This window comes from Saprolegnia parasitica (genome assembly GCF_000151545.1).
Source record: "Saprolegnia parasitica CBS 223.65 unplaced genomic scaffold supercont2.33, whole genome shotgun sequence".
Taxonomy (NCBI): domain Eukaryota; phylum Oomycota; class Saprolegniomycetes; order Saprolegniales; family Saprolegniaceae; genus Saprolegnia; species Saprolegnia parasitica.
This window is the reverse complement of record NW_012156427.1, coordinates 110947-131305: the sequence shown is the minus strand read 5'-3', so window position 1 is coordinate 131305 and position 20359 is coordinate 110947. Positions and strand designations below refer to the sequence as shown.

At 60.2% G+C, this 20359-nt stretch overlaps 7 protein-coding genes across 7 annotated transcripts in view; 5 read left to right on the top strand and 2 right to left on the bottom strand.

The window, feature by feature from the left end:
* The first annotated feature begins 475 nt into the window (after positions 1-475).
* Positions 476-2337, top strand: SPRG_08077 (hypothetical protein). The gene is made up of 9 exons (XM_012347045.1): positions 476-826; positions 880-1021; positions 1072-1257; positions 1307-1358; positions 1409-1498; positions 1544-1597; positions 1648-1811; positions 1865-1987; positions 2038-2337. Exons 1-9 carry the CDS (start codon positions 487-489, stop codon positions 2264-2266), a joined length of 1380 nt encoding a protein of 459 aa, XP_012202435.1. The 5' UTR covers positions 476-486; the 3' UTR covers positions 2267-2337.
* Positions 2338-3676: 1339 nt separating this feature from the next.
* Positions 3677-5423, top strand: SPRG_08076 (hypothetical protein; the record flags this gene model as incomplete). Its single annotated transcript, XM_012347044.1, has 2 exons — positions 3677-3789; positions 3845-5423. 2 exons carry the CDS (start codon positions 3677-3679, stop codon positions 5421-5423), a joined length of 1692 nt encoding a protein of 563 aa, XP_012202434.1.
* A 495-nt stretch (positions 5424-5918) lies between these two features.
* On the top strand, positions 5919-6843 carry SPRG_08075 (hypothetical protein). Its single transcript, XM_012347043.1, has one exon. The coding sequence runs from the start codon at positions 5951-5953 to the stop codon at positions 6785-6787; it is 837 nt and encodes a 278-aa protein (XP_012202433.1). The 5' UTR covers positions 5919-5950; the 3' UTR covers positions 6788-6843.
* Positions 6844-7752: 909 nt separating this feature from the next.
* On the top strand, positions 7753-13747 carry SPRG_08074 (hypothetical protein). Its single transcript, XM_012347042.1, has 2 exons — positions 7753-13123; positions 13173-13747. Exon 1 carries the CDS (start codon positions 7773-7775, stop codon positions 12783-12785), a length of 5013 nt encoding a protein of 1670 aa, XP_012202432.1. The 5' UTR covers positions 7753-7772; the 3' UTR covers positions 12786-13123; positions 13173-13747.
* A 147-nt stretch (positions 13748-13894) lies between these two features.
* SPRG_08073 (hypothetical protein) lies at positions 13895-15926 on the bottom strand (the record flags this gene model as incomplete). The annotated part of the gene is made up of 10 exons (XM_012347041.1): positions 13895-14015; positions 14062-14136; positions 14186-14227; positions 14280-14418; positions 14464-14759; positions 14809-14895; positions 14950-15246; positions 15305-15538; positions 15585-15709; positions 15758-15926. 10 exons carry the CDS (start codon positions 15924-15926, stop codon positions 13908-13910), a joined length of 1572 nt encoding a protein of 523 aa, XP_012202431.1. The 3' UTR covers positions 13895-13907.
* Positions 15927-16583: 657 nt separating this feature from the next.
* SPRG_08072 (hypothetical protein) lies at positions 16584-17601 on the top strand (the record flags this gene model as incomplete). Its single annotated transcript, XM_012347040.1, has 3 exons — positions 16584-17035; positions 17083-17190; positions 17249-17601. The coding sequence occupies 3 exons, from the start codon at positions 16584-16586 to the stop codon at positions 17541-17543; spliced, it is 855 nt and encodes a 284-aa protein (XP_012202430.1). The 3' UTR covers positions 17544-17601.
* Positions 17601-20359, bottom strand: part of SPRG_20584 (hypothetical protein) — a gene marked incomplete at both ends in the record, with an annotated part of 6624 nt that continues 3865 nt past the window's right edge. The window contains one exon of the mRNA XM_012347140.1: positions 17601-20330. Coding sequence (XP_012202530.1) covers positions 17601-20330 — 2730 coding nt within the window. The remainder of the gene's footprint in view (positions 20331-20359) is intronic.

The window sequence follows — 20359 nt, the reverse complement described above, 5'->3', positions numbered from 1 at the left end:
GAAGGGCCAACGACGCCGCAAGTTGCTGGAGGTGTACAATAATATCTAGAGAGCATGCTCAGCTGCATTGGATGGAATGATATTTTAGTGAATGGTGATCGAGTCCATTTGAATCTCAAATTTGGAGTTTTGCGAAGAAAGGTGTTGGAAATGACTTGTGATGAAAGGTGTGCTACAGCTAAACCGACAAGAAATACTCCATCTGCAATAGAAAGCCACCGTAATTGTGTACCGACCGATCCAGTATGTTGGCGATGGCTTGCGTGGTGTCGGCCGTTCGGTGTACAACCAAAGATCGAGCCTCGCCTTTTTGAGTGTTTTTAGCCCTACGCGCGGCTCGGCTACTAATTGTGGCGTATTGCCATATTTACCACATGAAGTCACCTGTTGGAAACGATGGGTGTGGATAGAAAGATCAAGCTTAAAGTTTAAAACAGGTACATTGAACAGCGGGCCCCACGAAGTCACATTGAAAATCGCGGAAGGATGGCAAGCCTCAACAGCGGCGCGGACGCCAAGATGAACGCGCTCGACGTGGCACTCGCCCGCGAAGAGGCCCTCGCCAAGTTCAAGGACATCAACTGGGGCACGTACTCGCGCCCGGGCGGCTTCTCGCTCGACAAGCACGAGATCAGCGCGATCAAAGAGATGGAGACGACGGCCAAGAACGCGGCCGCGCACGAAGAGCAGGCCGACGCGGTCATCGACACGTTCCTGCGCGAGTCGGGCGAGTTCCTCGGCCATGGCCTCCTCAAGCTCATCAAGAACGTCACGGAGCCGTCTGTGCTGCGCTACGCCTTTGCGCGCATCGACGAGCTCCTGCCCGGTGCGTCGTATCCTCGATGTTTCGATGTGGGCGACTTAGATCCCTGCATGCAGATGGCGGCCGCCTTCGCAAGCGCATCGAGTACTTTGTCCCCGAGGGCACGACCGTCGATGCGGCGCCGTTCCTTCGCCTCCTGCGCAGCGAGACGGGCTACACGCAGTATGCGGCCGGCCACATTCTTGCCCAGTTCTTGACGTAGGCCCTATCCGTTCTGCGACCAGATAGGATATGAAGCAAACGCGTAGGGTGCGTGTCAAGGAGCAGGACATTGCTGCGCTCATCCAGTGGATCTTGGACGCGCTCAAGGCGTCGGCCAACATGGTCGACGCGGCCCGTGCAGCGGCGGCGCGTAACGCCGTCACGACGCTCATGGTGCTCCTCCGCAACAACACGGCGCGTCTTCTCTTTACAAAGGCCGATGGCATGAAGAGGTCTTCCTCGGCTATTCAATCCCGATTGCACTCAATACGGTATCCATAGCGTCGCCGAGGTCATGAAGAACTGCCAAGGTCGCGCCCAGCTTGCCTACGAAGTGAGCTCGAGACGTCTAACGTGCTCGACTCATCCTTTCTCTCTTGGTAGCTGAGCTTCTGCCTCTGGACGCTCTCGTTCTGCCCGGACGCGATGGAGAAGTTTGGCTCGTCCGGTGCGGTCCATGCTCTGATCCAGCAGGTACCGACATGATCCGTTCCCTCTATTCCTCACTGCTTGGTGTAGGTCATTGCGGCGCCGCGTGAGAAGGTCGTGCGCGTGGCCTTGGAGGCGTTGCAGGTCCGCGCCGTTTCTGGGTTGCCACTCTTATATATTGTCCATGCGCGTAGAACCTCCTCGGCAAGCAGAACGGTCAGTACAACGAGAGCATGATTGACGGCGGTCTTCTCAAGACGCTCACGAACCTCCGGGACCGCAAGTGGACCGACGAAGACATCACCAAGTCGATCCAAGCCGTCCGCGACGTGCTCATTCGCGAGTTCAAGGAGCTCAAGTGCGCATCTCATTTTTCTTATTGTTTGGCATGGAGCTGATTGCGTGGTGTAGCACGATGGAGCGCTACGAGAAGGAGCTGCGCACGGGCGCTCTCAACTGGGGGCTCCTGCACACGGACAAGTTTTGGCGAGAAAACTACATGGCGTTTGAGCTCAAGGAATTTGAACTCATTCGGTAGGATCCTTGCTTGTTCCCATTCAAAAGAATGACCATGTTGTGCGTAGGCTGCTCATTGAGCTCCTCGAGTCGGAAGACCCCAAGACGGTCGCGGTCGCGCTCTACGATATCGGTGATTTTGTGCGCTTCTATCCCAACGGCAAGCACATCGCCAAGCGCCTTGGCGCGAAGAAGGTCGCGATGAAGCTCATGACGCACGAGAACGCCGAAGTCCAGAAGCATGCGCTCCAGTGCATCTCCAAGATGATGGTCAATAAGTGGGAGTTTGTCAAGTAAGCGCCGCGGCGACGACGACGACGAGACCACCTGCGCGACGGCTGGATAGTTGGATAATCCTGCTTGCGTCTATCCAAATACGACGGACGATTGTGTTTTTGACCTTTCTCGGGCTCCTGGAAAGTCGTGACAAGAGAGCGAGGTCAACGTTTGGGATAGAGACGACCGGTGCTATTCAGTGGGTGCTACTGCGTTTAAAAGGACGATGCCATTCTTCTTCTATACTAGTCGCACCTACTGGTACGATTGTCATGTTGTCCAACGCGCTGTCTTGCCCGATTGATGGCCAAAATTATTTTAATATTTTTTGAAAATTGGCAAAAGGATGGGGATCGAGCATCCTCCGCAGGGCGTCCCCCGCTAACCACTACAACGCCAGAGCAATTCGTGTTGCGCCCGCTTGCCGGGAATTGAACCGTCGTTGGTCCAACCTGTGTTGTGTTGTGCTCTCCATTCGGCCATTGTAGGGCTGATCTTGAAGCCGTGCAACACCTATCCGTAGACGTGGGAAGAGTAGGATTCATGCTCTTGCACGTCGTTTGGGACCATATCGCCATCACCGACACGACGCAGCACAAGGTGTGCGATCCAACGCCTCGGTGCAGCAGCACCGTATCGCCGACCTCGTCTCGATGAGCCCGACGCCGAGAGCCTCGACGCGCTTCTTTTGCGCCTCGAGCACGACGACAGCACCGGGCGCGTGAGCAATGAGATGGTGCATGATGTACTGCAACCCGTTGTGTACACGGCGCCCGGAAAAGTTTTGGACCAGTGACCAACCGAGCAGTGTGTTTGTGTTGAAGGTGTGGGCAAAGTCGAGTTTTTTTCTGGTTGGCGTTGGGGCAATCTGTGGTATGTAGTACGTGGTATGTGGTACAATTGCAGCTTGGACGGTGTCGGTGTGCGGCTTCATGTACGCTCGCAGTACATTTACCTGCACGCACACCGTGAAGAACACGGGAAGTGCGTCATGGACGCGTAGAAATGACGAGACCTGAAAACCCATGTGTTTTACATATGTTGGCACCATATTGTGTTCACTGCGTTTTGAAACTCCTTTCTATACCGGTATTATGTAAAATGCCTCACCACTACCGCAGTGCGTTGGCATCGACGATGATCTCAAGGACCTTGGTAACATCAACGCCATGTCCGTGTGGCAGTCCCCATTGTGGCGGCGGCGGCGGCCATCTTCGTGGGCATCCAATTTGCCCTATTGGCATATTGGATGGACTTGGATACATAAAAGCCGTTGCTGTGAGGGCATTGCCCCCTTGCAGCAACGGCTTCTATCTTTGGATCCAATCAAAAGCGAATTGCAAAATGTTTATCTATTTCAGGTGGCACAGCACAAACGCAATACTACTTTAAGATTAAACGACCGAGGCCTCTTTCCCGCGCGACACTCGTATGCAGCAAGTCCGGCCTGGCCCCAGTGCGTCGCATCTTCCTGTGCGCGTCGTGACCTTCAACAAGGTCTCGATCGTCTTCTCGAGTCTCTTCCTACTCAACCTCGCCTCCATGTAATGCATTCCACCAGAGCAAATCGATCCGATGGCAAGTGATGTGCTTGCGTAGGCCGCTCAAGGCGTATTTGACCGAGCCATTTCCGTGGCAGCCTCGTTCGAAGCCCTCCATTGGCGTTATCCCAGGCGCCAACGAGACGTTTGCTACCTTTGAAGAGCGCGCGCTTGCCTTCTACACGACTCGGTACACTTCGGGTGCGCACTGGAACCGGTCCGACTACTTTTACGACGCGGCAGAAGACGTCGATGTTCTCTGTGGTCCGCTGCAGCGCACGACGGACGCGTTCTTTACATATGCCAAACTGCCCGGTGCTGTCCTCTACTCGAACCGAGCGCGGCTGTGGCTCCGGGAGGCTAGCGTTGGAAAACGAAATACCTCTGACACCGCACTCGTTCAGCTTGGCACGCGCTTTGGCTTCCCATCGTTCATGGCTGCCATTTGGATCGACGCACAGGACACCGTGTTTTTTGCCGCGCATCTGAGCCGCGGCTCTGCACTGTGGTTCTACGTCAAGTTTGTTATTCGATTTGGCATGACGCTTCGTATTCTGTACCTTCTCTGGACGACGTACTATGTCCATTATCGATCCTTGGTGGTTCAGCTGCAGCACTATGGCACATGTGGCGAGAACGAGCGATTGGAGATTATCGTCGGCGACCCAACGTGCCTCATTCTCCAAAACACGTGGATTTGCCTCTTGTTTGCAGTCGATTTCTGGTGCAGTTCCGATGTTGTGGACCGAAGCGTGTTGCAACTGAGTCAGTCACTCGACTCTTGGACGGTGGTCTTTGCGACCTTGTATCTCTCGCGAACTGTCTGGTTTGGGTACCTCGTGCTCAATCTGAGCGGCTATGTCTTGCGTCGATGTGGGCTTGAATTCCATTGTGCCCAAGCCGACCCGACCAGCGTTGCGATTGGCGTAACACTGGTCGTTGGGCCGCTGACGTACTACCAGCTTCGGCAGTCGCTCTTCATCGACATGTACCATGCCCTTTTTACCTTGCTGTTGCCGTCTAGTGACTCGTTCAATGCCATCGAGGGTGCGCTGCCAGCGAGCGTCTACAGCCTCCTTCTCGGCGCGCTCCCATTGACCTACAGCTTTACCTTCCCCGCTCTTGAACGCGTGCTGCGCCGAAGTCGCCGCCGTGTATGGGTGCAGAGCACGCTCGCAAGGGTTGGCTCCTCCACGCGGCGTCTCTCCCGCGCTTTTTCTCGCTCATCGTTGACGCTCCGTGCGATTGACGGAGGCGCGTTTGCTCGTTTGAGCTACAACGATTGGAAGCACCGATTGCTTCTGAGCCTTGTCTTTGGCGGCTGCTGGAGACGCAAGAAAGAGCGCCTTCCGAAGATCTTCAAAGGCGGATCGATCTACAAGCTCTTTACGATCCACCGCAATCTCCAGCGCAACGCGGCGTTCAGTTTTCGCGGCAGCGACTGCTACGTGCTCTCGCACACATCCAACGGTGTCATTTCCCACCGCCTCAGCTTGAGCGACGCAATGTATCTCAAGCACCGTACGGACGTTGTTCTCGGTCTCTGTCCTGGTGCAGCGTTCGGACGACTGGTTCAAGAAGCGAATGGCACGATTGGCGTCCACTTTGGTGAAGGGCGCTCGCGCTGGCTTTTATGACGCACTCGGTCCCTTGCTGACGTTCTGGCCCGTTTGAAGAAATTAGCTTGATGGGGCCAAACATCAACGGCAGAATGTAGCCCAAGAGAAGTAATAAACATGCCCATGACAGACAGTATTGTTGTTGAAATGAGTCTTCTCGTTATTTTACGGATTAAGGGTCCTATTTCTAGGGTCGTCCTACCTCCAACCTAATATCCGGTAGGCACGAGTTTCCGGCATATGCCGTTTTCATCTTGCTTCTTCCGTGTGTTCCTTGTGGCACTTGCCGAGCGTGGCCTTATTATGGTGACCGTCTTCAGTGACATTCGTGTCCGGATGGGGGATGCCCATGACAGTATTGTACATCGCACGCGTACCAAGGTACCTTGGTAGATTTCTTTTGCCGTAGCAAGCTGCTACCGGTAATCCAGGATTTCGATGCCGGTCCTTGATTGGTGGCCATATTCCGGATACGAACAGATTATACGGACATGCTTGTGACTGGCCATGGCACTTCAACTTGATCATATACGTAGCTGAGCCCGATGGTCTTCTTCGTCTGCGAGGGCTGCAACGAGACGCTCAAGAAGAACAAGGTCGACCAGCACGCGGCGCGATGCCGCAACTGCTGGGCCGTGACGTGTGTCGACTGCTCCGTCGTCTTCAAGGGCAACGACTACGCTGCGCACACGACGTGCATCTCGGAGGCGGAGAAGTACCAAGGCGCGCTCTTCCAGGGCGAGAAGGGCAAGGCGGCGACGAAGCGCAACCCGCAGGAGCGCTGGATGGACTTGATCACGTCCGTGACCGCGCCGGAACCCAAGGTGCAGCAGGCGCTTCAGCGGATCCAGGGCTACGACAACGTGCCGCGCAAGAAGGGCAAGTTTATGAACTTTCTCAAGAATTCGATTGGCGCGCAGAGCGGCGGCCTCGAAGAGAAGCTCTGGACGTTCCTCGAAACCGAGTTCAACAAGCTCAAGGAGCCGGAAGCGCCTGCCAAGCGCAAGGCCGATGACGATGCGACGACGACGACGACTGCTGAAGAGAGCAGCAGCAAGAAGCAAAAGACTGAGACCGAGGGCCTGGCCGCGCTGGCGTCGCACGTCAAGGGCTATCTGGCGACGCAAACGGATGAGCCTGTCGAGGCGGTTGTTGAGCTCTCGGCGGACGAGAAGAAGTGGGTCAAGGCCATGAAGAGCCTCGTCAAGAAGGCCGACGGGCTCCGCATGGGCAAGAAGGCGCTGCGCAAGGCCACGCTCGCGTATATGCAAGACAAGTACCCGGAGATGGATGCGTCCAAGGACGCGTTCAAGTCGGCATCGAAAAAGACGTCGGGTGTTCTGACCCGGGACGGCGACTACTTTGTGCTCAAGGCGGAGTAATCGATTTATATCTTACGACTCAGAACTTTTCCTTTTAAAGCTACAGCCCGCTCGTGGGAGAGCCGTTGGATGTTGTTGGCGCGGTGAGCATGGTTGCCTATTGCATCAAAGCGTTGGGTAGTGGGCCCAAGGCGACTGAGTCCGTTCATACGAAGAGCCGAGGTGCGATACCACTTCGGGCGGCGCGGAAAACATCGAGGACGAGTTTACCGACGCGGGACCAGCAGTACGCTTGCTGGCAGTACAGGCACGCAGCGCCTTGATGCACTTGGGTCGCGCATCGACATACTAGTGCGTCATGAGCCAACAACAGGTCTCCCTACAACAACCGGTCCCTCAACACGGAGAAGGAGCGCAATAGTAGTGTCCATCCGAGCGGCGGTATAGCGGCCGTGGCAGACTCCTTTTGTGCATACAATGATCAGGTCCACGGTCGTCTCTATGTACAGAACAGGGTACAGACGGTAGCGCCGAGCTGCGATACAATACGAATTCGGTCCAACGCGCGCACATGAGCTCGGTCACGACGCCGCATCCCCGAGAAAGGCAGGTCACTCCATGCAAATACCGTGCACGGAGCGAGGGGGTGGCGAACGCAATTGCATCGTCGAAGCATCATGGCGCCATGATCAATGATGGAGATCATCTTTGACCAAGTGCAATTCAAGTTGAAGGCTCTGATGGCGTACCCCGGCTGTTTGTGCTTATCCGGATGTACCCCGGGGTACGCATCTCGACATCGTGGTCGATGACCCTCCTTTCCACCGGGCCAAGAATGCAGGGGCGTCGACCGAGCGCCCATGCAATAGTGGCTTGGGCAATGCGACTTGTGTGCAAGGCAGAGGACTCGCGCGCAATATACTCTTCCTTGGACGTGCTGCTTCGACTCGAACGATTTGGCGAACCGGTGTGTCGGTATCCGGTATCCGGATACGGCAAGCGACAGCTCGAATATTACGTATTGACGAGTGTTCCCCTGACAACGATGGAAGAGCGCTTCCGCGTGGACTCGTCGGCGTCGTCCGAGTCGGCGGAGCAGACCATGTACATGGAGCGGCCCGAGCAGTGGGTCTGGTGCCCCGACGACGCCCTCGTCTGCGTGCCCGGCGTCATCGTGGCCCAAGGCGCGGAGGCCAACACGCTCATCGTGCACACGGAAGATGGCGAGGAGCGGCAGCTCGATATTGACGAGGCCCTGCCCGTGTGCATGGACCTCTCGCTGCGCGTCTCGGACGTCGCCGAGCTCTTCTTGCAGCGGCCTGAGACGCCGCCGGACCACGCCGATGCGATCTCTGCGCGCTTGCTTGGCAACCTCACGGGCCGCAACGAGACACAGGCGCAGGCGCTCGAGCACGCGCTCTTGTACACCCTTCGCACGCGGTACCGCGACGAGCAGATCTACACCGAGTGTGGTGCGTCCGTCCTTCTGAGCATGAACCCGAAGCGGCCCGTGCCACTGTACACGCCAGACCGTATCCGCGCGTACCGCCACCGGCAGACGCTCCACGAGCTCCCGCCGCACCTCTTTGGCCTCGCGGAAGACGCGATGCGTGCGCTGCACGAGTCGGGCGACGACCAGGCCATCGTGCTGCTCGGCGAGAGCGGGTCGGGCAAGTCGGAAGCCGCCAAGCTCGTGTTGCAGTACCTCTGCCACCACGAGCAGTCGCGCGGTAGCATTCGCACCAAGTCGCGCTCCAACGCGAGCGAAGGCAGCGCGAGCGCGTCGTCGTCGTCGTCGTCGATCTCGGTGCACATTCCCGTGGAAGAGCAGATTCTGCATGCGGTCGCGGTCCTCGAAGCGTTTGGGCATGTGCAGTTGGCGTCCAATGCGAACGCGTCCCGCGTCGTAAAGCTCACGTCGGTCGACTACGACTCGCACGGCCGCCTCCTCGCGGGGAGTGTGAGTACGTACGGCTTGGAGAAGGCGCGCGTCGTCCAAACCAAGGAGCGCAACTTTCACATCTTTCACTACCTGCTCGCGGAGGCCAGTGTCAATCCGACGCTCAGTGACATTCTCGACCTGCAGGACACGGTGCTGGCAGCGACGTCGCCGTTTACGTTTGCAGCCGGCGACATTCGCCCCAGCGACGCCATCAAGTACCAGGATGTCGTATCGAGCCTTGCGGCGCTGCGCGTCCCGTCGCACCACGTGCAGAACATGATGAAGGTGCTTGCAGTGATTCTGCATCTCGGCAACGTCGTCTTTGTACCCTCGACGCCCCACGACACGTCCGAGAATGCCAGCTGCGTCGTCCTCGAGTCGTCGAGCCCAAGCCTTATCCGCGCCGCGAGTCTTCTCGAGGTCGAGGCAAGCGTCCTCGACCACTATTTTCGAACGCGCAAGATGGTCACGTCCAACCACCAATCGTCGCTCAAGATTGTGAGCGTGAGCCAAGCCGCGCGCGCCCGCGATACGTTTTGTCGAAACTTGTACGAAGCGCTCTTCAATGCCGTTGTGTTCCGTATGAACGCCAGCCTTCGCTCCAAGGTCGAGCGCTACGAGAAGAGCAACATTATGGTCGAGAACCGCGGGATCCACGTGCTCGATGGCTTTGGCTTCGAGATGGTCGCCGACCCGTCGTCGTCGTCGTCGTCGTCGTCGTCGCCGTCGTCTTTGATCGACGATACGATGCTGCTCGTGCACGTCCAAGGCCTCGAGACGCTCCACGCCCACTACTGGGCCGAGAAGGCGCGGTCGTTCTACCTCTCGCGCGTGTTTGAATCGCCGGCCTCGACGTCGCCTTTGGACCCGACCAAGTACGTCCGCCTCTACGAAGGGACGCCCGCCGGCATCTACGTGGTGCTGAACGAGCACATGGCGTCCAAGGCCAAGCAAGCCCATGACGCGCACTTTGTTAATAAGCTGCTCGTGGCCAACGAGAACATTGGCAACCCGTCGCTGCAACCGGTCTTGCCGTCGTCGACCAACAAGAAGAACTACAAGCTGCAGTTTCTCGTGCACCACTCGGCGGGCTCGATCATCTACGAAGCCGACGACATGGCGCGCCGCAACAACAAGAGCGTCTCGTCGACCGCCGCGGCGATCCTCAAGTCGTCGCGCAACAGCTTTGTCAAAGGCCTCGTGGACCGGTATGGGAATTCGCCGACGCACGCCGCCGCCGCGAGCGCGTCGGCCGGCCATGTCCGCATCGCGGTCAATTTCAATGCGATCAAGGCGAACCAACCGGATACAAACTCGGTTGCAACCGACCTGATGCAGCAAGCGACCGCGCTCTTTGATGGGCTCTCGAGCATGGGCCAGCACTTTGTCGTGTGTGTGAACCCGGCGCAGTCGGCCGCGATCGAGGTCGACGCCCGGTATGTGCTCCGGCAGCTGCGGTCGTTCCAGGTCCTCGCGCTCATGCATGCGTCGCAGCGGAATCTCTCGGTGCAAATGACGCCGCCGCACTTTTTCGCCCGGTACCGGCACCTCTGCGGCCACCGGAATACGCTCGAGTCGCTCGTTCGGTCGCTCACGGCGATCGGTGTCCTCGAAGACCTCACGTGGCGCATCGACAACAACCAAGTGTGGCTCACGCTGCACCAGCGCAAGAAGCTCGAGAAGGTGCGCGAAGTGTGCCTCAACGCCAACGCGACGATGCTCCAGCGCAATCTGCAGCGCGGTGTGTACCGCAAGCTCTGTTTGCGTCGCCGGTCGGGCCTTTTGAGCTTGCGCGACGCGATGGCGGCGCGCGACCGGCATGGCATTCAGCAGAGTCTGGCGTTTGCAAAAACGTGGGTGGAAGCGACTGCGCAGGTCCGGATTCTTGTGGCAGCCACGGCCATGTTGCACCAGATTGAGGAAGAGTCGTACCTTGTGTCGCTCTTGGAGGACGCGCTGCGCATGGACGTCAAGATTGTGCTTCAGTTTGCGCTGCACACGGTGGCGACGCTCAGTCCATCGTGGAAACCCGAGATGCTCAAGACGGCCCATGCGCGTCTGCGTCACAAGACGGCCATGGACAATGCGATGACGGCGCTCCGACAAGCCATGCTGTCGTCGACGGCCGACCCGTCCCGCCTCATGGCACTGCTCTCGGAGCAAGAAGGCCGGGGCTCGGACGAGCGCCAGCTGGCGACGATGGTCATGATCCGCGCGCTCGAGACGAAGAAGGTCAAGGACGCCGTGCTGCCGGCCAAAGGGTCGAGTGCCACCGCGGCCGAGTGGAACCAATGCATTGCGCGCGCGATCGAGTTTGGCTTGGGCGACGACCTCTTGGACATGATGGCTGCATCCTGGGACGCCTGGGCGTGTCTCCGTGAGCAAGGGTCACGCGGCGACGTCACTGCCGTCGAGGCCGTCCTCGAAAAGGCCGTCGCCAAGGAGTCGGTCACGACGATCGATGCGTGCATGGGCATTTTGAAAGAAGCCGGTTGTCCGCCATCGCCGCTTCTGGACGCGGCGGCGCAGCTTTTGGAGAAGGTGATTCTCAAGCCAAGTCTGGAGCGGTCCCAAGCCATCGAGCTCATCGACTTTGCGATTGAAGCCGGGCATTTGAAGCTCTTGGCGGCGGCGCTCAAGCGCTGCAAGGCCGTGGGCATGGCGTCCTGGGACGCCAACGTCAAACGGGCGACGCAGGCGCACGCTGCGTTGGCGACGACGGCATCGGCACCGAACGACGACGACGCGTGGCGACGTCTTGTGGCCAAGGACTTCGACGGCGTTCGAGCGTCGCCCGACTCGCCCGCGCATGCGATCGTGTCGGCCTTGGACGCGCGGGCAGCGGCCATCGCCGCCCTCCACGACCTCCCGGCCGAGACGCAGCTGGAGCGTGCGGCACAGCTGGGCGTGCTGCCGCAGTTTGCCTCGGTCGCCAAAGATTTCTTCCAGCGCCTCGACGCCGCGCGCAATGTGGAAGCGCTCCTGCACTGGACAACGTTCCTCGCGTTTCGCTTGGACCATGGCCACGAAGTGCGGCAAGACATGCTGACGCTGCTTGCGTCCCAGACACAGCTCGTGACGAGCCTCGGGGCAAATAACGCGCACGCCGCACTGGACGCCGCTGCCTCGATCACCAAGCGGCTTCAACGCGCGCTCACCAACCGGTCGAAACTGGAAAAGCTCTTGAAGGCGCCGGTGAACGCCCGTGCGCTGGCCAAAGGCATTGACGAAGCGTCGGACGCTGGCGTCGACGCCGCGCTCTTGTCGGCGGCCCACGACGTGCTCCGAAAGCTCTCGGTGGCCGCGGCCGACGAGACGATCGACGAGACGCCGTCATCCTCGATCGTCGACGCGTCGCATGGCATCGCGCCCCTCGAGATGGCACTGTACCCCGGTCTTCGCGTGCGTCGCGACGAGAACCCGCCGCCGTTCGTGTGGGAGTACCGTGTGTTGGACCAACCGGTGCTTTCGGGTGTCCCGGCGCACCACAGCGTGTACATCCACCGGTGCATTCTTGGCTACATGCGCGACCGCGTCATGTCGTTCCGGGAAATGCTCGCGCAGAGCATTCTCCAAGTGGGTTTGGCGCACCAGTACCTCGTCGACGAGATTTTCGCGCAGTTGGTCAAGCAACTGAGTAACAACCCGCGGCGGGAGAGCGTGCGGCGCGGCTGGGACCTCCTCGGTCTCTGCTTGACGTGCTTTCGACCGTCGTCGAGTCTGCACCCGTACCTCGTGGCGTTCTTGTCCAAGGACAACGTCTCGTCGACGACGAGTCGGCGTCGGCTCGAGACGACGACGACCGACAGCGACGACGACCACGACGTCGACGACGAGCCGAGTGAGGTCCACGACAACGAGACGCCTCTTGACCAACGTCTGGCGCTCCTGAAGGCCCGCGGCGTCGCCCAGTACTGCCTCGCTCGCCTCGAAGGCGACAGCGCGGCCGAAGGGTTTCTCCCGAGTCTCGGCGAGCTCCAGGCGTTCGAGCTGCGATCGCCGTTTGTCGCAAGCATCGAGCTTCTCGACGGCACGCTGCTCACAACCAACTTTCCCGTCTCGCCCGAGCTCAGCGTCATGAACGTGGTCCAAGTCTGCGCCCATTTTTGCACTTGAGCGAAGACGTCGCGCGCTTGCTGGGATTGGCGCTCTTGTCGGATGACGCGCCGACCGCGACGTGGTGCCATCCATTGGCGTACCTCTGCGATATCTACTACGATCCGCTGCGGCACCGCCGCCGGACAGCATCCCGACTGCGGTTTGTGTTGAAGGTGCGGCTCTTGCCGCCGCTTTTATCGGTGGAAGACGATCTCTTCCGCCGGCTCTTGTACCTTCAAGCCATGGACGACATTGTGACGCTGCCGTACGCGCATGCCGAGACGCTGGTGCGCCTCGCCGCGTACGCCATGCTCATCGATACGTACCCGGACCTGATGCCCTCGAGCGAAGACGAGGTCGGATGGTTCACTTTGTAGGAAAACGTATCACATTGATCCTCTTTAGGTGCTCGATATGAACGTGTACGACTACCTCCCGCCGGCATGGCACGTGGAGAAGACCGAGGACGAGTGGGCCGAGCTCATTTTCGCGCAGCTTTCGCGCTTCGCGTCCGAGATGAGCTTTGCCGAGTGGCAGACCCGGTTCATGGACGAAGTCCAGCAACACCGTTTGTATGGCAGTCACTTTTTCAGCATCGATCGCGTCGGTCGCAGCAGCAGCAGTGCGCTCACCAACGTGTTTGATCTCGTTGGTGACGCCTCGTGCCGACTCGCCGTCAACGGCCACGGCATCCATTTCCTCAAGGCCGAGACGGTCGTCATGAGCTGGGAACACGCCGATGTCGCGAGCGTCGGCGGCAACGGCGACAAGATTATCGTGCAAACAACCCAAGCGGTCCTTCTGGGCACGTGCGCAGAGGCGGACGCGCTGCGCCAGCTCCTCCACGACTATGCGCGGTGGCACGCCAAGCCAACGCTGCGGCGTGCGTCGAGCCGCGTCCCGTACCTCGGCGCGTAGACATGGGCGGTCTGTAGAGTGTAAGCTGTGTGTTGTACCAATTCGATGCAATCATCCACCCACCACGCCCCCACAAAGTAGATCCGGACTAGGGTCGGGGCCATCGCTTGGTCGTGCCCACAGCCACAGTGCGAGACATGGGTGGGGGTAGGGGAGGGGGAGGGCCATCCAAGACATTTCAAACGAAGCAACCGCACACTTGCCGGTGTTGAAAGGGTTGAGCTACAGCAGTGGCAACAAGGGCACCGTGCTCTGCTCGAGAGGCGGCGGCGGCAAGAAGCACAGCGTCGCAAGCGGCGCAGTGCCAGCCTTGTGCGTCTGGAGAACCACCTACACTGGGATGTCGCTCCCATACTACAAAGGGCTGCACGATTACCTCCTCGATGAGCTGGTCGAGCTCGCCGTGCGGCAAGAGCAGGCGGAAGCGTGGCAATGGCACGGCGCGGAGGCCCTAATCCGTTTTGCATGTCACTCGACGCGTCTCCTGTATGGCGTCGTACAAAGCTGCTGGCTTGGTGCTGGAGCGCTCTCTTCCGCAAGTGCTACATACGATGCATCCTCAGTTCCATCGATTGGATTGCGCTGGGCCGATACGATGTTGTGTTGCTTTTGAGCCAGCTTCCACTGTCCGAGGCGGTACTTGTTCATTTGCGCCATGTGCGCGTGCCGCCGGCGTCGATGCACGCGGAGCAGAGCGTCGTGGACGAGCGCAGGGTCGCACCACGGACGGTCGCTACCCTCTTCGTTGGTTCGTCTCCTCCTCTTTGTTACGACGTACCCAAGGAGGTCGCCGACGCAGTACATTAGATCGCTTGCATGCGCGCACGTGCGAAGTTGCCGCTTGTCGCGAAGCGCTTTGAGTCGCAGCTGGCAACGCAAGCTCGCCGCGTCGACGTCAGTCGAGCGTGCGAGTCGAAGCTCGATGCTCAGCAGGAGCTTGTTGAGCCAGAGGTGGAGCTCGGACGTCGCGTCCGATGTCAAGACAAGACAGCGCGTGCGGTCGTGCTCGAGGTAGACAACCAGGAACGGCCGTCCGTGGGGTCGCGGCAGCAGCTCGGCGGCCGCCGGCGTACACTGCACCACGACATCCAGTGAGACCGCGAGTCTTGACATTGACACCTACCGAGAGAAAAAAGCCATCGTCGACGGCGTCTACCCGACCGATCAAGTGACCTTGGCTGGTCAGCTCAAAGTGCTTGCATGGCCAGGTCTATGCGGCATCCATGTTGCTCTAGCGCAGTGGCGCCATCTCGTAGGAGGCTACCGTGGTCGGTGGCACGTGCCAGAGCACGTGGAACGGTAGAAACGGCGCTGCCTTGCGCTGCGCGACGGCGGCAACTCGGAGTTGGACTTCACGCGCATGCCACTGCAATTGCAAGAGCTCCAAGTGGCTCTGAAACGATCGGTACAGCGTTCGCCACCACGTTTGGACACGTCGGACGCGGTCGACAAACCGGCGCAATGCCTTGAGGAAGGCTGGCCGGGTCGTTGCCCACGTCAAGAAGCTTCGCAGCGTTGTCGCTGCGCGAAGACGCAGCGTTCCGCGGGCCTGCAGTAGGCGCTATCCAGGCAACCAACCGTCGTGTCCAAGTGTCTACAACACCATTCGAGCGTCGTACCGGCCACAACAGCCGGTGGATGATGTGCTGCAAGACGTGGCGCGTGTGCAGGACAGTCGCGCGGTGCCAACGTACGAGGGCCGATTGCACCGCTTGGCGTCGTCGCTCGAGGCAAAGGACGAGGCGCTGGCAGGTTCGGTACCTGCACGCGACGAGGAAGAAGCGCGCATGGGCCTCGATCGTCACGAGAATACTCACCCAGAGACGGCGCCGGCGGGCTCGAAACTCCATCGACTAGATCAAAAACGCTGCGGTCGTCGAGCCTCGAACCCTCGACTACCTGTGGCGAATGCACGGCTGCAATCGCGTCGGCCGCACTGGGTTGGCTCTTCGGCGCCACAAACGTCTTGCGAAACCGAGGCGAGTGGCTCCATGATGAGAGCGCTTTCGACGCAAAGCTCGAGCCTAGCCCACGATGGATGAGCGTCTTCTATACAGTATGGTGGGGTGTACGGGGTGCAGGCAGTGGTCGCGCATCGGACTCGGGCGGTGGCACGCGCGAGAGGTGCATGCGTGCATTGGGTGTCCGGGGACCACCTTGGCTCGGTACCGTGTACGCGCCAGGTCCTGGCCCCGTGGCGACCGACGACTCGACCGTCCGGTGAATCTCGGCCAGTGCCATGAATGCACTTGCGCGGGGCCCATCGAGACGCCAGTGGCTGCTGTCGTAGGCGCCTGGCCCCGGCGTCGCTAATGCAGAGGCCGGTGAAACTACAAGCTTGGAGCAGGCAAACGTACTACGTACTGTAGACCGAAAGGCGCGTGTCGAAACGCGCTTGGCGGGAGAACCTGGTGCACAGACGTGTCGATGGCGCGCTTGCAGGTCGGTGGCACGCGACGCGCGGCGACCGCTGAGGCGCTGCTCGGTACCATGAGCATCATCGGACTCAGAGGAGGAGCATACTACGCTGTCGCGCAGGTCGGGACGGTACCGCCGCCGTGCAAAGGGCCGTCGCACGGACGCTCTCGATTGCGCTTCGAACGGCGTTGCTCTTGTCGTCGCTCGCGTGGATCGCTGGCGTAACCATGGGTCCTCACTCAAAGGGACCGTAACCGGCACGAGGCCTTTTGCGCCAAAGCAGTTACCAGCTCCGAGCGCGCTGGCTTCGTTCCAGCTTGCTGCATGTGTATGCAGCATCCTCGCAAGGAGCGTCATTGCTCGTCCAAGGAGATCGTTCTAGCTAATAGATCATGACGCAGCTTCCGGTGTGGTTCATGCGTGAAGTCCAAGTTGCGTGCGTTTAGCCCTCTGGTGCCACGTGGAACTCGTATTTAAAAGATGGAGCTGCGCCAGCGCCGCCACGACGACCTCCGCAACGAGAGCGACGACGACGCCGACGAGGGCCTTGCGGCGGGCGACGGCGGCCTCGACGAGCAAGACAAGGTGCTCTGGGTGTGGCTACCGCTCATCATGGTCGGCCTCGGCGCGCTCCTCTTTGCGTCCATGCACGTCATCAACAGCCACGACGACACGGCGCGCGTGCTGCATGCGATTAGCCGCGGCCCGCGCGTACCCGGCGGCCACCATGAGTACCGCTTGACGAAGAGCGAGCTCGCGCTCTTCAACGGCGTCGAGCAGGACCGCCTCTTCCTCTCGGTGCTCGGCCAAGTGTTTGACGTGACCGCGGGCAAGAAGCACTATGGCGACCGCGGCGCGTACCGCCACTTTATCGGCATCGACCGCAGCCGCGCGTTTAGCTCGGGCGACGCCAGTGACGGCGAAGACGTGAGGTGCGCGACTGCATCTACCTCTGCCCGTCTCATGATGGTGCCCATAGCTCGTTTACCGACAAGCAGCTGCTCGATGTCCATCGGTGGCTCGTCTTCTTCGACACCAACAAAGCCTATGCGCGCATGGGCACGGTCGAGGGCGTCTACTACGACAAGTACGTGCTTCGATCCTCGACGAGCACGACGCGCAAGCATCATCATCCAAACGCCTAGGTTTGGCCACGCGACGCCACTCATGCAGGAGTTGCGCGAGCGCATTCGGGCGGCCAAGGCCGCCGAAGACGCGGCCGCCGCCATCGAAGCGTGCAACATGGAGTGGAAGGCGGGCGAAGGCAGCGTCGTGTGGTGCGCAGACCCCAACAAGTTTCCGCGCAAGCACGCGGGTGGGCGCTGCGGGTGCTTTACCGCCGCCGACATTGCGATGCATGGCGAAACGACGCTCGAGCTCATGGACCACTGCAAGGAGCTCGACAAGCGTTGCGTCTCGGCCACGTACAGCGCGTCTTAAGAGTTGTTGGGTCTCAAAACACACACAGAACGTATCATCATTCGATCAACATATCGACTAGAAGCTGTCGCTGAGCATGCCATCGAGGTCGGCTTCGCACATGTCGCAGAGGATGCTAAACGGCTCGTTGTGGAACGTGCAGCGGGGGCACACACGCGGCTCGGACGACGATGTCGGCGTCGGGTCGGCCAGCGCAGGCAAGCTGTCGTCCTCGTCAAAGGCACCCATGGTCTCGAGCGAGTCGTGGCGCGGCCGCGTCGTCGCTTCCAGCACGGGAACGAGGGCAGTCGACGTCGTCGTGGCGGCCGCCGAGCCCTCGTAGCCCTCGGCCGTCCACTGCAGCGCCAGGTCGCCGGCTGGCATCGTGTACAGCACGCAAATCGTGAGTCCGGGCACTTCACGAACGAGGTACACGGGCGATGGCGACTGGACGTCCAGCGTGAGCACGACCGGCGTCTGGCGCGAGTTGGTCACGTGAAACTCGAGCACGTCGCCGTACTGCCACGCCTGCAAGAGCAGCTCGACCTTCTCGTCTTGCTTGATGAGCTCGGGCTCGTATGCGATCGGACGGGGCGCCAAGACGCGGTCTTCGGGCGGCGACCACGCTTGAAAGCGCTTGTAGCGCAACGAGGCTGGAATGTGGTTGGTCGTCGATATCGGGATCGTCTCGATCGCATGGTCGTGTGTCGATCCCAGCGCGTCACGGATCCAATCGAGAAACGTGGCGTGGTGCAGCTGCATCGGAAAGAGGCTGCCAACGAGCTGCGCAAGCGGCGGCAACTCGTCGCAGAGCACGAGCAGCGTCTCGAGCACCTTGTGACACCACGGAACGTGGCTCAGCCGGCCAAAGAAGAGGGCGTACAAGAGACCCCAGTGGTGCGGCGGCGCGCCACGGCGCACCAAGAGCCACTGCAATCGCAATGTCTGCAGCTCGTCCGGGAGACGCAGCAGCGTCACGAGCGTCAAGAGCGCGTTGGCGATACCGACCACGCTGCCGTGTGTGAGCGTCGATAGCACGAGCTCGCAGAGACTCTGCGACAGACCGGCGTTGTCCTTGCAGGCGCACGCAACGACGCGGTTGAAAGCCGTCGCTGTCTTGTCGTCGGCTTGTGGCAGCCAGTGCCAGAGCCGCTGGAAAAACGCCAGCGAGAAGATCGTCGTCTCGGCATGCTCTGGCGCCAAGAGGACCATGAGATTCAGGAGCGGGCCGAGCTTGGGCACGAGAAAGGTGTTGCCGATGCTGGTCGTGTGCAACATCGGCGGTGTCCGGACGCCATCGACCACGAGCGACGTCGGCTGCCCGAGCACGAACGCGTGGCACCACGAAAGCGTCTCGCGCGCAACGAACCACTCGACGTCGCTGGTCGCCGCTTGCAGCAGCAGTGTCCAGTACTGCTCCATGCGCATCCACTGGGTCGAGACGGATGGAAGCCAGCCGAGGATGACATCGCACGCTGCGCGGCGGCGGCCGAGCGGGCACAAGGCCAACACATGCAGAACGAACGACACGTAGGCCTCGCGCACCACCACGTCGGGGCACGAGAGCACAAAGAGCGGCGCTTCTTTCAAGAGCTCGTCCAGCGACCGCGTTGCCATCTCGGGTGTCCAAAGCGGCAGCAAACGCTCGAGCAGCGACGGCAAGAGCGCGGTTTCCGTCGTCTTGGCAATGTTGTGCCACACAAACTCGGTCGCGAGCAGCACCAAGTTGAGCGAGAGCGACTCGGTCGTCTCGAGGAGCGCCATCAAAAAGCTATAAAAGTCGGGCTGCAGAAAATGGGCCTCGAGCGCACACCGGCGGTTGTCTTCGTCGATCGTTGTTTGCAGGACGGCTGGGAGCGACGACGACGGCGCGTCATAGTGCGCGTCCGGCGCGTGCGTGTACAGGAGCATGTACGCACTCTTCTGGCTCGTCGCCGCGCCAAAGCAGTCGGCTTGGAGGTGCGACTCGATGTGCCATGGGCGCACGATCGCATCGTTGCACTCGATCCAGCGCCCTCGGCCCGTCTGCACGTACGAGTAGTAGTGCCCCGACTGCGCCGTGCCGCTATGGACGACAATGCCCACAAGCGTATACAGCGGCGCCGCTTGCGTGTCCGCCACATACGCGCTCACGTCGAGCTCGAGCGGAAACGCAAAGGCCGAGTTGATCTTCTCGGTCGTAAACGTGTGGTAGTTGAGCGTGAACCGGTTGAGATGCACGAATAGGTACGGCGGCAAGTCGTGCAAGAGGGCTTGCTTCGTAATGTGCACGTTCGTGTGCGCCGCGTCCCAATCAAAGCCCGAAATTGCATCCGGTTTCGCCCACAACGCGAGCGACTCGTCGAGCGAGTGGAGGTGCTGGACGTCGAGCGAGAGGCAGCAAAAGCTTTCGCTCGACCGACGCGTCTGGCGCTCGAAAGCGAGTTCGTGGACGACCGAGCCCGTGAGGACGCGATGGAGCCCGACGGCCTCGAGCATGTCGACAATGTGCAGGTACAGCTGCTGCGCGTCCTGCTGCACGCCGGCTTCAAACGGAGACGCCTCCGAGACGCTGCGCGGACTGTACTCGGGGCGGCGCGAGGCTTGGAGGTGGCCAAAGCACGTCTGTAGCGCCTGCAAGAGCGGCGATGCGTCGGTCGTGTCCAATTGCAAGATCGCCGATCGCAGGTACGGGATCCAATAGAGCTGCTGCAGAATACTGTTGAGGAAGCACGTGTTGCCATTGTTCTTCAAGCCGACAAGCGACGACGAGGATGCCGACGAGGATGCGCTGAGCACGGATGTCGCAAAGTGCTCGAGCGACGGCAACTGCGGAAAGATGGATTCGAGAAGCATCG